We start from the raw sequence: 15,693 nt of genomic DNA on the forward strand, positions 1-15,693 counted from the left end.
CCCCAAACCTGATACCATTGGGCAAATAAACTGGCAAACCATCTTGGTGTAAAACATTCAGAACCAATGGAAACGTACAGCTCCGGAATTCTCAGCAACTGACTGCCTCGTGTTGTTAAGTAACGCGGGTGACACTGTTATTGCCGTCGCTGTTACAAGCAATGTTTTTAATCTCAGTGCTGCCCAACTTGCATCACTTGTTCCCTCGTCCAGTATTCTGGGAGCAAAAATATGACGGTGCAGTATTTAGATAATCAAAATGATTTGTATTACTGCTTTATAATGTTTCATCAGATACATACTCACATCTGCAGTGTTCTCCAGTTGATAGACTTACACTTAAGCATTCTAAAAGACAGAAAATTCCAACATCCAGAGATCACTGAATCCCGATAGTACAGGAGGTGGTCATTTGGCCCAAGGGGTCTGCACCGACACCCCAACAGAGTAGCTTACCCATAAACCCACATATATACCCCACTAACCCCCCAAACTACACATCCTGGGAACACCAAGAAGAAATTTAGCATGGCCAATCCACCTAACCCCCACATCTTGGGAGTGTGGGAGGAAACAGGAGCACGCGGAGGAAATCCACGCAGACACTGGGTGCACGTGCAAACTCCATACAGCCAATCACCCAAGGCCAGAATTGAACCTGTGTCCCTGGTACTGTGAGGCAGCAGTGTTAACCACTGTGCCACCCGAATGACCTAGTCCAAAGCATTCTGGGCCTGAGGCATAGGGTATTCAGTTTACCTGACACTTCTGATTTTAATGCAATTATAACCTCAAGAGGTTAAAGTTCACTCCAAATAGTGGGAGATAGAACATAGAAAAACTACAGCACAAACAGGGCCTTCGGCCCACAGGTTGCGCCAGTCGTGTCCCTACCTACCTAGGCTTATAAATAGACTTACATAGAACATAGAACATAGAAAGCCACAGCACAAACAGGCCCTTCGGCCCACAAGTTGCGCCGATCATATCCCTACCTCTAGGCCTATCTATAGCCCTCAATCCCATTAAATCCCATGTACTCATCCAGAAGTCTCTTAAAAGACCCCAACGAGTTTGCCTCCACCACCACCAACGTCAGCCGATTCCACTCACCCACCACCCTCTGAGTGAAAAACTTACCCCTGACATCTCCTCTGTACCTACACCCCTGCACCTTAAACCTGTGTCCTCTCGTAGCAACCATTTCAGCCCTTGGAAATAGCCTCTGAGAGTCTACCCTATCCAGACCTCTCAACATCTTGTAAACCTCTATCAGGTCACCTCTCATCCTTCGTCTCTCCAGGGAGAAGAGACCAAGCTCCCTCAACCTATCCTCATAAGGCATGCCCCCCAATCCAGGCAACATCCTTGTAAATCTCCTCTGCACCCTTTCAATGGCTTCAACATCTTTCCTGTAATGAGGTGACCAGAACTGTGCGCAGTACTCCAAGTGGGGTCTAACCAGGGTCCTATAAAGCTGCAGCATTATCTCCCGACTCCTAAACTCAATCCCTTGATTAATGAAGGCTAGTACACCGTACGCCTTCTTGACCGCATCCTCCACCTGCGAGGCCGATTTAAGAGTCCTATGGACCCGGACCCCAAGGTCCTTCTGATCCTCTACACTGCTAAGAATGGTACCCTTCATATTATACTGCTGCTTCATCCCATTGGATCTGCCAAAATGGATCACTACACACTTATCCGGGTTGAAGTCCATCTGCCACTTCTCCGCCCAGTCTTGCATTCTATCTATGTCTCGCTGCAACTTCTGACATCCCTCCAAACTATCCACAACACCACCTACCTTTGTGTCGTCAGCAAACTTACCAACCCATCCCTCCACTTCCTCATCCAGGTCATTTATGAAAATGACAAACAGCAAGGGTCCCAGAACAGATCCCTGGGGCACTCCACTGGTCACTGACCTCCATGCAGAGAAAGACCCCTCCACAGCCACTCTCTGCCTTCTGCAGGCAATCCAGTTCTGGATCCACAAGGCAACAGCCCCTTGGATCCCATGCCCTCTCACTTTCTCAAGAAGTCTTGCATGGGGGACCTTATCGAACGCCTTGCTGAAGTCCATATAGACCACATCCACCGCTCTTCCTTCGTCAATGTGTTTGGTCACATTTTCAAAGAACTCAACCAGGCTCGTAAGGCATGACCTGCCCTTGACAAAGCCGTGCTGACTACTTTTGATCATACTAAACTTCTCTAGATGATCATAAATCCTGTCTCTCAGGATCCTCTCCATCAACTTACCAACCACTGAGGTTAGACTCACCGGTCGGTAATTTCCCGGGCTGTCCCTGTTCCCTTTCTTGAATATAGGGACCACATCTGCAATCCTCCAATCCTCCGGAACCTCTCCCGTCTCCATCGACGATGCAAAGATCATCGCCAAAGGCTCCGCAATCTCCTCCCTCGCCTCCCACAGTAACCTGGGGTACATCCCATCCGGTCCCGGCGACTTACCAACCTTGATGCCATTCAATAGTTCCAACACATCCTCTTTCTTTATGTCCACATGCTCGATTCTTTCTGTCCACCGCAAACCAGCAGTACAACCACCCAGATCCCTTTCCACCGTGAATACCGAGGTAAAGTATTCATTAAGCACCTCCGCCATTTCTAACGGTTCCGCACAAACTTTTCCCCCTTCACCTTTTAAGGGTCCTATGCCTTCACATCTCATCCTTTTACTCTTGACATATTTGTAGAAAGCCTTGAGATTCTCCTTAATCTTACCCGCCAAGGTCTTCTCATGACCCCTTCTCGCTCTCCTAATTTCCTTCTTAAGTTCCTTCCTACATCCCGTATACTCCTCTAAATCCTTAACACCTCCTAGCTCTCTGAACCTTCTGTACGCCTCTCTTTTCTTATTCACCAGGTTCATCACAACCTTCGTGCACCACGGTTCCCGTACCCTACCAACACCCCCCTGTCTCATCGGAACGTTGTCATGCAGAGCTCCAGACAAACATTCCTTGAAAATCCTCCACTTTCCTTCGGTACTTTTCCCCAAGAATGCCTCCTTCCAATTTACCCGTCTAATTTCCTCCCTGATGACACTGTATTTCCCTTTACTCCAGAGAAACACTTTCCTAGCCTGCCTGATCCTATCTCTTTCCAATGCTATCGTGAAGGAGATAGAATTATGATCGCTATCCCCAAGATGCTCACCCACCGAGAGATCCTCCACCTGTCCAGGTTCATTAGCCAGCACCAGATCAAGTACAGCCTCTCCTCTAGTAGGCTTATCCACATACTGTGTCAGGAAACTCTCCTGGACACACCTAACAAACTCCTCTCCATCCAAACCCCTAGCCCTAGGGATATTCCAATCTATGTTTGGGAAATTAAAATCTCCCATCACGACAACTCTGTTATTCCTACATCTCTCCAGGATCTGTTTCCCCATCTGCTCCTCAACATCTCTGTTACTATTGGGCGGCCTATAGAAAACACCCAGCAAAGTTACCGACCCCTTCCTGTTCCTAACCTCCACCCACAGAGACTCCGTAGTCAATCCCTCCACGGCGTCCACCTTCTCTACAGCCGCGACACTATCCCTGATCAACAGTGCCGCTCCCCCCCCTCTCTTGCCTCCCTCCCTGTCCTTCCTGAAACATCTAAAACCCGGCACCTGAAGCACCCAGTCCTGTCCCTGAGACATCCAAGTCTCCGTAATGGCCACCACATCACAATTCGAAGCAGCAATCCACGCTCTAAGCTCATCCACTTTATTCACTACACTCCTGGCATTAAAATAGACACATCTCAGACCTTCAGCCTGAGCACTTCCCTTCTCCATCACTCGTCTAACCTCCCTCTTACCCTGTCTACATTCCTTATCTATTTGCGAGCTAACCTCCTCGCTCTCAGTCCCCTCATTTCGATTCCCTCCCCCCAACCTTTCTCGTTTAAAGTCTCTCCAGTAGCCTTAGCCAACCTTCCCGCCAGGATATTGGTCCCCCTGGGATTCAAGTGCCACCCGTCTTTTTTAAACAGGTCACACCTGCCCCTAAAGAGGTCCCAATGATCCAAGTACCCAAATCCTTGTCCCTTGCTCCAGTCCCTCAGCCACGCATTCATTCTCCACCGATTCCTGTTCTCACTCTCCCGCGGCACAGGCAGCAATCCCGAGATTACTACCTTTGCATTCCTCTTTCTCAGCTGTCTACCTAACTCCCTATATTCTCTTTTCATGACCCCTTCCCTCTTCCTACCTATGTCAGCAGTACCTATATGCATCACGACCTTCGGCTCCTCTCCCTCCCCCTTCAGGATTTCTGGGACTCGACCAGAGACATCCCGGACCCCTGCACCAGGGAGGCAAACCACCATCCGAGAGTCCCGTCTGTGTCCGCAAAAACGCCTATCTGACCCCCTCACCGTAGAGTCCCCAATTAGCACTACCCTCCTTTCCTTACCCTTTTGCACTACAGGGCCAGGCTCAGCTCCAGAGACACTGCCACCGCTGCTTCCCCCAGGTGGGCTGTCCTCCCCAGTAGTACTCAGACAGGAGTACTTATTATTAAGGGGCACATCCACCGGGGTGCTCACCATCAACTGAGCTTTCTCCTTCCTCACTGTTACCCAGTTACCCTCCTCCCGTGGTCCCGGTGTGACCACCTGCCGATAGCTCCTGTCAATGACCTCCTCACTATCCCTAACCCGGCGAAGGTCCTCGAGCTGCAATTCAAGTTCCCTAACATGGTCCCTTAGGAACCGCAGCTCAACACACCCAGCACAGATATGATACCTATAACCCTCAATCCTATTAAGTCCCATGTACTCATCCAGAAGTCTCTTAAAAGACCCTATCAAGTTTGCCTCCACCACCACTGACGGCAGCCGATTCCACTCACCCACCACCCTCAGTGAAAAACTTACCCCTGACATCTCCTCTGTACCTACTCCCCAGCACTTTAAACTTGTGTCCTCTCATAGCAGCCATTCCAGCCCTGGGAAAAAGCCTCCGTGAATCCACCCGATCTATACCTCTCAACATCTTGTACATCTCTATCAGGTCCCCTCTCATCCTTCGCCTCTCCAAGGAGAAAAGACGAGCTCTCTCAACCTATCCTCATAAGGCATGCCACCCAATCCAGGCAACATCCTTGTAAATCTCCTCTGCACCCTTTCTATGGCTTCCACATCCTTCCTGTAATGAGGCGACCAGAACTGGGCACAGTACTCCAGGTGGGGTCTGACAAAGGTTAGGGTTAGGGTTAATAAAGCTGCATCATTATCCCCCGACTCCTAAACTCAATCCCTCGATTGATGAAGGCCAGCACACCATACGCCTTCTTAACCACCTCCTCCACCTGCAAGGCCGATTTAAGAGTCCTTTGGACCCGGACCCCAAGGCCCTTCTGATCCTCTACACTGCTAAGAGTCTTACCCCTAATATTATACTCCTTCATCCCATTTGACCTGCCAAAATGGACCACTACACATTTATCCGGGTTGAAGTCCATCTGCCACTTCTCCGCCCAGTCTTGCATCTTATCTATGTCACTCTGCAGCTTCTGACATCCCTCCAAACTTTCCACAACACCACCAACCTTCGTGTCATCAGCAAACTTGCCAACCCATTCCCCCCCCACTTCCTCATCCAGGTCATTTATGAAAATGACAAACAGCAAGGGTCCCAGAACAGATCCCTGGGGCACTCCACTGGTGACCAACCTCCATTCAGAAAAAGACCCAACTACAACCACTCTCTGCCTTCTGCAGGCAAGCCAGTTCTGGATCCACAAGGCAACAGCCCCTTGGATCCCATGCCCTCTCACTTTCTCGAGAAGTCTTGTATGGGGGACCTTATCGAACGCCTTGCTGAAGTCCATGTAAACCACATCTACCGCTTTTCTTCGTCAATGTGCTTAGTCACATTTTCAAAGAACTCCACCAGGCTCGTAATGCACGATTTGCCTTTGACAAAGCCATGCTGACTACTTTTGAGCATATTAAACCTCTCTAAATGCTCATAAATCCTGTCCCTCAGGATCTTCTCCATCAACTTACCAACCACTGAGGTTAGACTCACCGGTCGGTAATTTCCTGGGTTGGAGGCTGGGATGGAGGGTTGGAGCTAATACAAAATGCAGTCACAAAATGGTGCAAGACATTAATAAACTTGCAGATGGGGAGTGAAATTGGAAATGAATTTCGAAGTAGGTGTGAGAGCTGGTACATTACGGTAGGAAAAATGAGGAGGCCACATCATCCTGGGAAAATGAAAATGAAACCAGTTACACAAATCACAAAGTAGATACACAGGTTAATAAGTCCATGAAAAGCAAACAAAGTGCCAGGGCTTATTTCGAGAAAGAATTGCAAACTCGGGGATGTTATGCTAACCCTTTTTTCGGAAGCTTTGATCAGACTACTCTTGATGTACTGCGAACAATTCTGGTCTCCAGGTTATAAAAATATAGAAGTACCGTAAGATGGTGCATTAAAAGATTTATTAGCACGTTACCAGAACTGAGTGGATATACATATCAGCAAAGACTGAACAGCCTCTGGCACTTTCCTCTTAAAAAAAAACCTGAGGGAATGACTGAATAGAGCTCCTTAGCATGGTGAGAGGGTTTCATAGGACAGTAAGAGGTTTAACAACACCAGGTTAAAGTCCAACAGGTTTATTTGGTAGCAAAAGCCACACAAGCTTTCAGAGCCTTAAGCCCCTTCCATAGGACAGAGCAGAGATACAGAAATATGTTTCAGTTTGCAGAGACACAGAACAAGGACACAAATCCAGAAGAAACACCCTTACCCAGATAGTGGTTAGAATGTGGAACTCATTAACACAGGAAGTACTTGAGGTGAATACTATAGATGCATTTAAGAGGAAGCTAGATAAGCACATGAGAGGGAGAGGAATGGCAGGATGTGTTGATAAAATTACATGAAATAGGAATGGAGGAGGCTTGTGTGGAGCGTAAACACTAGCATGAATCATTGGCCTGACTGGTCTGTTTCTATTCTGGAAATACTACAGAATAGAAACCCTACACTGCAGAAGGAGGCCATTTGGCCGATTGAGCCTGCACTGACAACAATCCCACCCAGGTCCTATCCCTGCAACCCCAGGTATTTACCCTGCTAAACCTGACAGTAAGGGGCAATTTAGCATGGTCAATCTACCTAACCAGCACATCTTTGGACTATGGGCGAAAACCAGAGCACCCGGAGGAAACCCACACAGACACGGGGAGAATGTGCAAACTCCACACAGACAGACACCCAAGGCCGTAATCAAACCCGGGTCCCTGATGCTGTGAGGATGCAGCGCTAACCACTGCGCCAGCGTGCCACCATGTGTGACCCATATTATTTTGAAAATGCACAGAGATACCGAGAAATTATATCAGAAGTGAATATTCAAAGTTTTGATAAATATTACAGATTTTTAAAAAAGCATACTCTTGGTTAGTAATCATGATGTGGAGATGCTGGCGTTGGACTGGGGTGGGCACAGTAAGAAGTCTGACAACACCGGGTTAAAGTCCAACAGGTTTATTTGAATCACGAACTTTCGGAGCGCTGCCCCTTCATCAGGTGAGTGGATGAAGGAGCAGCACTCCGAAAACTTGTGATACCAAATAAACCTGTTGGACTTTAACCTGGTGTTGTGAAACTTCTTGATTAGTAATGGCAAACATCATATCCTAAAAATGAATGTAAGAATTTCAGTGAAACTTGGTAGACAGAAAGGGTATGGCTCAAGAAGGAACTCATTACTTTTTGGTGAAAATATGGATCCAGATCCTGGAATTAAGTGTCCATTAATATCGAGAGATGGAATCAGTGGACTTTTTTTTGAAGAATGTTGTGGTTTATTTGATTTAGAACATTGTCGGTTGTCTCAGCTGCTCTGGTGGAATCTGTCACAGCTGCCAAAATGTGAGCAGAGTTTTCAGAGCAGGTTGTTGAATGTGCATTGGTGTGAAGTCCCCTCAAGTGAGAAAGAAGCTCTTAATAAAAAGATTTTTTTTTTCAGTTTTGTAGTTGCAATATCAAGCAGGCAGGGAAAAGCCTTGAACAGTTGCATACTGTGAGTAATGCTGAGTTAACTTGGGCAAAGAAATGGCAGATGGAGTTCAATCCAGATAAATGCGAAGTGATGCATTTTGGTAGAACTAACGTAGGGGGGAGCTATACGATAAATGGCAGAACCATAAAGGGTGTAGATACGCAGAGGGACCTGGGTGTGCAAGTCCACAGATCCTTGAAGATGACATCACAGGTGGAGAAGGTAGTGGAGAAGGCATATGGCATGCTTGCCTTCATAGGACGGGGCATAGAGTATAAAGGTTGGGGTCTGATGTTGCAGTTGTATAGAACGTTGGTTCGGCCGCATTTGGAATACTGCGCCCAGTTCTGGTCGCCACACTACCAGAAGGACGTGGAGGCTTTAGAGAGAGTGCAGAGGAGGTTTACCAGGATGTTGCCTGGTATGGAAGGGCTTAGTTATGAGGAGAGATTGGGTAAACTGGGGTTGTTCTCACTGGAAAGACGGAGGATGAGGGGTGACCTAATAGAGGTGTATAAAATTATGAAAGGCATAGATAGGGTGAACGGTGGGAAGCTTTTCCCCAGATCGGTGGTGACGTTCACGAGGGGTCATAGGTTCAAGGTGAAGCGGGGGGGGAGGTTTAACACAGATATCAGAAGGACGTATTTTACACAGAGGGTGGTGGGGGCCTGGAATGCGCTGCCAGGCAAGGTGGTGGAGGCGGACACACTGGGAATGTTCAAGACTTATCTAGATAGCCACATGAACGGAGTGGGAATGGAGGGATACAAAAGAATTGTCTAGTTTGGACCAGGGAGCGGCACGGGCTTGGAGGGCCGAAGGGCCTGTTCCTGTGCTGTATTGTTCTTTAACACAGCATGGCAGGTTGTGCGCTCCACTGAGTGCCTCTTCACTTGTTATATACTGCCTGCCTCAAAATTGATGGATATGGAGAGATATCCAGAATTTTTTTTAAATTTCTAAACATATTGTAAACTCCAGGGTATGATTTGTGTGCTAATGACAGCAATGTGTACCGATCGCACATCGGCTATGTTAATGGTAGACAATCAGCACTTGTATAGTTCGTAAATCCAATCTTCATCAAGTCTGAACCTGCTCTGCAGCTACACAAAGCAAAATTATTTTGGTAACTAGTTACAAACTGCAACAAAAAAAACCTACCAAGGGGTTGCACAGATATTAATATCTGAATGAGGAGTTTGTCATTCAGCCCCTTCAGTCTGCTCTGCCATTTGATAAGATCATGGCCTCAACTCCACTTTCCTATCTACCCCCTATATCCTATTACTCCCCTGTCGATCACAAAACTGTCCAAATTAGCCTTAATTAGAACTCCCAGTTCCAGTCTCTACCGTAAGTGGAAATATCCTCTCAGTGTCCGCCCTGTCAAACCCCCTCAGGATCCCGTATTTCAATAAGATCACCTCTCATTCTTCTCATTTCAACATAAGTATTAAGATAATGCGATGGAAACTATTTTTAGCTGAGAAGCTGTTATTGTTAAAATGCATCGTGACAGACTTTTAGATTGAGTGCAATGAGTAAAATGTACTTAAACTCCAGTAACAATGTAGAAGACTTTATTCCCATGCACACTATAACTAATATATCACAAATAATAGAAACTAAATCCGACACTTTTCTCCATAAAATAAATAAATTGAATCAAGATAATAAATCCTCGGTTCTGATGTAGATACAATGTGTCAAATCAGCATATCAGCTGCAACCAAAGCTCAGCAAATCAAACTGCTCAACAATTCGAATTTAACTTTATTTATTATTGTAACAACTAGGCTTACATTAACGCTGCAATGAAGTTACGGTGAAAATCCCCTAGCCACCACTCTCCGGCGCCTGTTCGGGTTACACTGAGGGAGAATTTAGCATGGCCAATGCACCCTAACCAGCACGTCTCTCGGACTGTGTGACGGAACCAGAGCATCCGGAGAAAACCCATGCAGACATGAGGGGATAACATGCAGGCTTCACACAGACAGTGACACAAACCGGGAATTGAACCCGGGTCCCTGGCGCTGTGAGGCAGCAGTGCTAACCACTGTGCCACCGTGACCCCCATTAAGCAACGTAAGGAATGCAAAGTGGGAATTCAGTGTTCAACAAGTTAAATTATTGGCTGGTATCGGCCATGGTTCAGCTTCAGTGAGAACTCCAGGCTTACACTCCAAAGCAGCACCGAGGCAGTGCGGCACTATCAAAGGTGCTCCATTCTGGAGGTCCAATGGTGCTATTTCTTAGATGACCAGAGGAATTCTCCCCAGTGTCCTGGTCAACATTCATTCTCAACTAGAGTCGCTAAAGCAGATTGCCGAGTCAAATCACACTGTTCTATGTGGGATTTTGCTGTTTACAAATTGGCTGCTGCAGTTCTTAAACTGCAGCAGTGGCAACAGTTCAAAAGGTACTTCAAGGGCAGCATGGTGGCACAGTGGTTAGCGCTGCTGCTTCACAGCGCCAGGGACCCGGGTTCAATTCCCGGCTTGGGTCACTGTGGGAGTCTGCACGTTATCCCCATGTCTGCAATGGGTTTCCTCCAGGTGCTCCGGTTTCCCCCCTCAGTCCAAAAGACGAACTGGTTAGGTGCATTGGCCATGCTAAATTCTCCCCAGTGTACCTGTGAGGTGGAGATGTTGAACTGGGGTGGGCACGGTAAGAAGTCCCACAACACCAGGTTAAAGTCCAAAACGTTTAATTGGAATCACGAGCTTTCAGAGCGCTGCTCCCTCATCACCTGATGAAAGAACAGCGCTCCGAAAGCTCGTGATTGCAAATAAACCCGTTGGACTTTTTTTTAAAAAGTTTATTTATTTGTAGGCTTAGATTAGCATTGCAATGAAATTACTGTCAGAAATCCCCTAGTATTTTTGTACCCGAACAGGTGCCGGAGTGTGGCGACTAGGGGATTTTCACAGTAACTTCATTGCAGTGTTAATGCAAGCCTACTTGTGACACTAATAAATAAACTTAAATGCTTCAGGGCATCCTGAGGCTGTGAAAGGTGCTGGGTAAATAAATTAAGAGTGGACCATACGCTGACATGGTTAATGAGCAGCACTCAATATTTCATTTATACTGATCTCCCAGTGGCTTCAGCAACACATTGCTGCTTCGGAGAGTAAAATATAAAAACAAAACAAGAGCCCAGGGGTGTTTTACCATATTTACAATGCTAAAACAGATAGACATTGCACACAAAACTACTTTGTACAATATTACATCAAGCCAACAAGTCTGGCATAACGACAACTTTGTGTCATAACCTACGCTTCTGACAATCACTTCTTAGTTGTGTACATATCGACGTCGGGACTGAAATTACACGCTATAATGTAAAACAATACAGAGAATTCACTGCCCTCTGCACCCACCCACCACCAGCCCACAACCCCCTCCCCTCCCCTCAGCTCAATTCACAAGAGAATACCTTGGGGCAAATAAATTAATATCGCTCATCAAAACATTTAATTGTCAAACGTTAATTCAACAGCCCTTCAAGTACAGTTGGAAACACAGCCATTGAAATTAAAAATATTTGCAACACTCTTTTTGTTGTTTCAATATTTCTGAACTGTCTGGCTTTGCATGGTGGAATTGATAAAGTCAATGATTTTCTGGAGATTGAGATAAACCTGGTTGGGATTATCTAAACTGTTACAGCCCTCGTCTGTAAATACAGAAATTCAGATATGTTAAAACTCAGATAATTCCCACCTCTCCTCAAATTAAACTAAAAACATGATGTATGGGCAGAAAGCAATGGGTAATGAAAACAAGCATAGGGTTAAATGCATTTACTTCAACATCAATAGCTACAAATTATCAGGACACCAATCTGGTTCCTCCATTCTGATGACTTTGTTAGCCAATCTCAGATAGTCGTTCAAAACGCAAACAGCCTTGCAAAAATTTCACTGGGAGTTCAACAAACACGTGAAACAGCATCTTCGCTTGTAATTTAATCACACAAATTTTACTGAAATACGGAAAGAACTTGCAATGATACCTTTCGAACTCTCAGGGTAGCACAGGGTGTTCTACAACCAATTAGGCAACTCTGAAGTGTGATCACGGTTGTACTTTGTGCGCAGCAAGATCCCACATGGGTCAATTTGTTTTCAATATGGTCAGTAATCTCATGGGGCTTTAGATACTCGGGATCAGGTGCAGTTGGCATCAATTATACAAGTGGAATTTAGTCCATGTTTTAAGCATCATATATTCAGCCCTCACTGTTTTATTCTTTTCACATAGAAGACAAATTCTCATCAATTTGTATTAACAGATTTAACAGCAAGTTTCATTAGGAAACGAGATACAACTTGAAGCAGCAAAGATTGGCAGCACTGTGGGGAAAAGAGGGAAGTGGGAGTAACGACAGTGACTCCCAAAGAGGAGCAGTGGGCTGAATGGCTGCCTGTGATGACAATGTTGATGACATTTCCCTGGATTTTGGGTTGGTCCTGATAACCTGCTGGAAAAGGTGCAGGGACAGAGGGGATAGGGAGGAGGACAGGGTGAGGATGGGTGAGGGAAGAGAGACGGGTTGAGGGAGTTAAGTTTAATACCGGGCGGCATGGTAGCACAGTGGTTAGCACTGTTGCTTCACAGCTCCAGGGACCTGGGTTCGATTCCTGGCTTGGGTCACTGTCTGTGTGGAGTTTGCACGTTCTCCCCGTGTCTGCGTGGGTGTCCTCCGGATGCTCCGGTTTCCTCCCACAGTCCAAAGATGTGCGGGTTAGGTTGATTGGCTATGCTAAAATTGCCCTTGGTGTCCTGGGATGCATAGGTTAAAGGGATTGGTGGGTAAATATGTAGGGATATGGGGGTAGGGCCTTGGTGGGATTGTGGTCGGTGCAAACTCGATGGGCCGAATGGCCTCTTTCTGTGCTGTAGGGTTTCTAAGAGTAGGGTAAGAGGTGGGTGAAGGTGCAGGGCGAGGGGATGGTAGAAGGGATGAGGAATAGGTGAGAGGGTAGGTGATGGGGCAGGTTGAGAGGCGGGGTGCAGTATGGGCAAGGGGGTAGGGTGGGTGAGGAGTGTTTGATGGGGGTGAGGGAGAAGGGGGGTGAGGGAATTTAATGAGGGTGAGAGGGCAGGGTGAGGATGGATGAGGGGTGTTTGATGGGGGTGAGGGGGGCAGGATGGGGTGGTGATGGATGTTCGATGGGGGTGAGACATGTTTGATGGGATGAGGAGGGCAGGGAGGGTGAGGGGTGTTTGCTGGGGGTGAGGGGGGCAAGATGGGGGTGAGGGGGGCAGGATGGGGGTGAGGGGGCATCGTGGGGGTATGGTGGGTGAGGGGGCAGGATGGGGGTGAGGGGGCATCGTGGGGGTATGGTGGGTGAGGGGGGCAGGATGGGGGTGAGGGGGCATCGTGGGGGTATGGTGGGTGAGGGGGGCAGGGTGAGGATGGATCAGGAGTATTTGATGGAACTCTTACCTCTGTGGATGGGATGTTGACCACCCCTGTGGACCTCCTCTTCTCCCTGAGTTTCCTTTTCTCTATCTGCCCTTTGCCTTTCCTGGCGCTGGGGCCGGAGCTTTTCACCTTCTCCTTGTTCTTGCTGCAGGCGGGCGGAGAGGCGGAGGATGCGGCGGGCGGGATTTCCGCCTCCACATCGCAAGTGTCCGCAGGCGAGTTTCTGGCGCCGCTCTCGCTGCTTTTGGCGGCGGGGTTCCCGTCCTCATCCAGCCGCTTGGGAGCGGGAGTCACGGCGCGGGCGGCGGCCCCGGCGCCTGTGGGAAGCGGCGGGATCGCCGCCCGCTCCCCGCCGCCGTTATTATTGAGCTCGGCGGGCGGCGCGGCGCCGTTGCGGCTGGGGCCGGACTCGGCGGCGGAATTGGCGTTAGTCGCGCCGGTGGCGGAATTGGCGTTAGTCGCGCCGGTGGCGGAATTGGCGTTAGTCGCGCCGGTGGCGGCGGCGAAGCGAGCTCGCATCTTCTCCCGCTTGGCTTTCCATTCCTCCAGGAAGTCGGTGGTGTTCCCGGGAGGCCGGTAACCCCCGCTCGCCATCGCCGCAACTCGCCCCAAACTCCGGCAAAACTTCACAAAACTTTCCCCAAACTCCGCTAAACTTGCGGAAAGTTCCTCAGATAAACTTTCTGCTGCTCAATCCTCAAATCCCAAACATTATCCAGGTGGGGGCGGGAAATGAGCGGCTGGAAAAAAAGCAAACAATAAATAAACAGCCCGGAGACACCGAGTGAGAGACACCGGGACCCTCAGCCAGACAGGGACCCTCAGACCGGGAGACACAGACAGGGACTGTCTCAGACACTGGGGCTCAGACTCCGGGACACTCTCGGAGCGGCCGCTGCGGCTCGGACACAAAGCGCAGGAAGTGGAGTTTGCGGCTTTCCCGCCCCCCGGGATCTCCGCCCCGCTCCCGCCCCGCCAGGTGCTGCTCCCGGCGGCGCCCCCGCCCCGGAAACTGCGGCTGGATCCCAGAGCCCCCCCCCCCCCCAGACACACACCCTCACACACAACCAGACACACACCCTACCGGCACAGCGAGAGAGAGACACAGATACAGACACCAACCCTCACAGAGACACAAACACCCTCCCTCACCCTACCTGCACAGAGACACAGACACCGCCCCCTGGGGCTGACAGACACCCCTCCCCCCCCCCCCGCACCCGGACACAGGGAGAGGGGGCGGCGGGGACCTCAACGGTCACCGTCCCCCCCCCTCTGCAGAGAGAGACCCCCCCCCCTCCCCCGCACAGGGACAGAGACACGGGGAGGGTGGGGGGCGGGAGCTGCAGGTAATTCCGCTGCTAACAACAATCCGCTCCCCCCCCCCCCCCCGGTAGAGAGTGGGGGAGTCAGAGACAGGATTCAGAGACAGGGGGTCGCAGGTACCGGCAGAGGGGCCACACTCACCTCCTCCCCGCTCCCAGCGCCGCTGAGTGGGGCTCGGGTAAAGGGGCAGCTTTCACTCGGTGGCCCAGGCTAGCTGTCGGGATCCTCCCTCTCTCCCTGTTCCCGGGCCCCCCGCACCTTTCCTGATCCGGGTGTGACCCAGGAACATAACCCGAGGGGGAAAGAGAAAGGTCACTCATTGAGTGAAGCACCTCTGAAAGATACCACCCTATAATTGCTGAACCGAGTCTCTGTAATGGGATTCTAAAGTAAAATCGTCAACATTAACATTCTGGAATGTTTTAAAATCTAGGAAGTGTATTTACAAGAACCTGGACGTTCACCAGGTAGCTGAAAGTGCTGTTTTTCAGATGCAATGTCTGCCCCCTCAGGTGAATGTAAAAAACCCACAGCAGCTTTCCAAGCTGAAGGCAGTTCCCCGGTATCTAGAACCAATATCAAATGGTCAGGTCCCAATTCCCCAGCCAGCATCACTTAAAAAATATCTGATTTATCCCTCACTGTTATTTATGGGATCTTGCTTTGTACCAATTAGCTGCCAACTTTCCTACATTACAACAGCCACCTCAAAAGAGTAAAGGGCATGAACAGCACAACATAGAATCCCTACAGTGCAGGAGGAGGCCATTCAGCCCATCGAGCCTGAAGCGACAACAATCCCACCCTATCCTCGTAACTCACTACAGGCAAGTCTTTCTCAGTTTGGTTAACAGAATCATAGAATGAATTAACA

At 48.8% G+C, this 15,693-nt stretch overlaps 1 protein-coding gene across 2 annotated transcripts in view; it reads right to left on the bottom strand.

Annotated features, from left to right (window-relative positions):
- The window catches only part of pawr (PRKC, apoptosis, WT1, regulator), a 154,582-nt gene extending 139,487 nt beyond the window's left edge, over positions 1 to 15,095 (bottom strand). The window contains exons 1-2 of one of the 2 annotated variants that reach the window (XM_078219522.1): positions 14,961 to 15,095; positions 13,515 to 14,233 (exon numbers count right to left, since the gene is read on the bottom strand). In XM_078219522.1, coding sequence (XP_078075648.1) covers positions 13,515 to 14,087 — 573 coding nt within the window. In that variant the 5' untranslated portion in view covers positions 14,088 to 14,233; positions 14,961 to 15,095. Of the gene's footprint in view, positions 1 to 13,514; positions 14,234 to 14,577; positions 14,595 to 14,960 lie in introns of those variants that run through there. The other variant, XM_078219523.1, reaches the window with a different exon arrangement.
- Positions 15,096 to 15,693: the final 598 nt, after the last annotated feature.

The sequence above is a fragment of the Mustelus asterias genome, chromosome 9 (genome assembly GCF_964213995.1).
Source record: "Mustelus asterias chromosome 9, sMusAst1.hap1.1, whole genome shotgun sequence".
Classification (NCBI taxonomy): domain Eukaryota; kingdom Metazoa; phylum Chordata; class Chondrichthyes; order Carcharhiniformes; family Triakidae; genus Mustelus; species Mustelus asterias.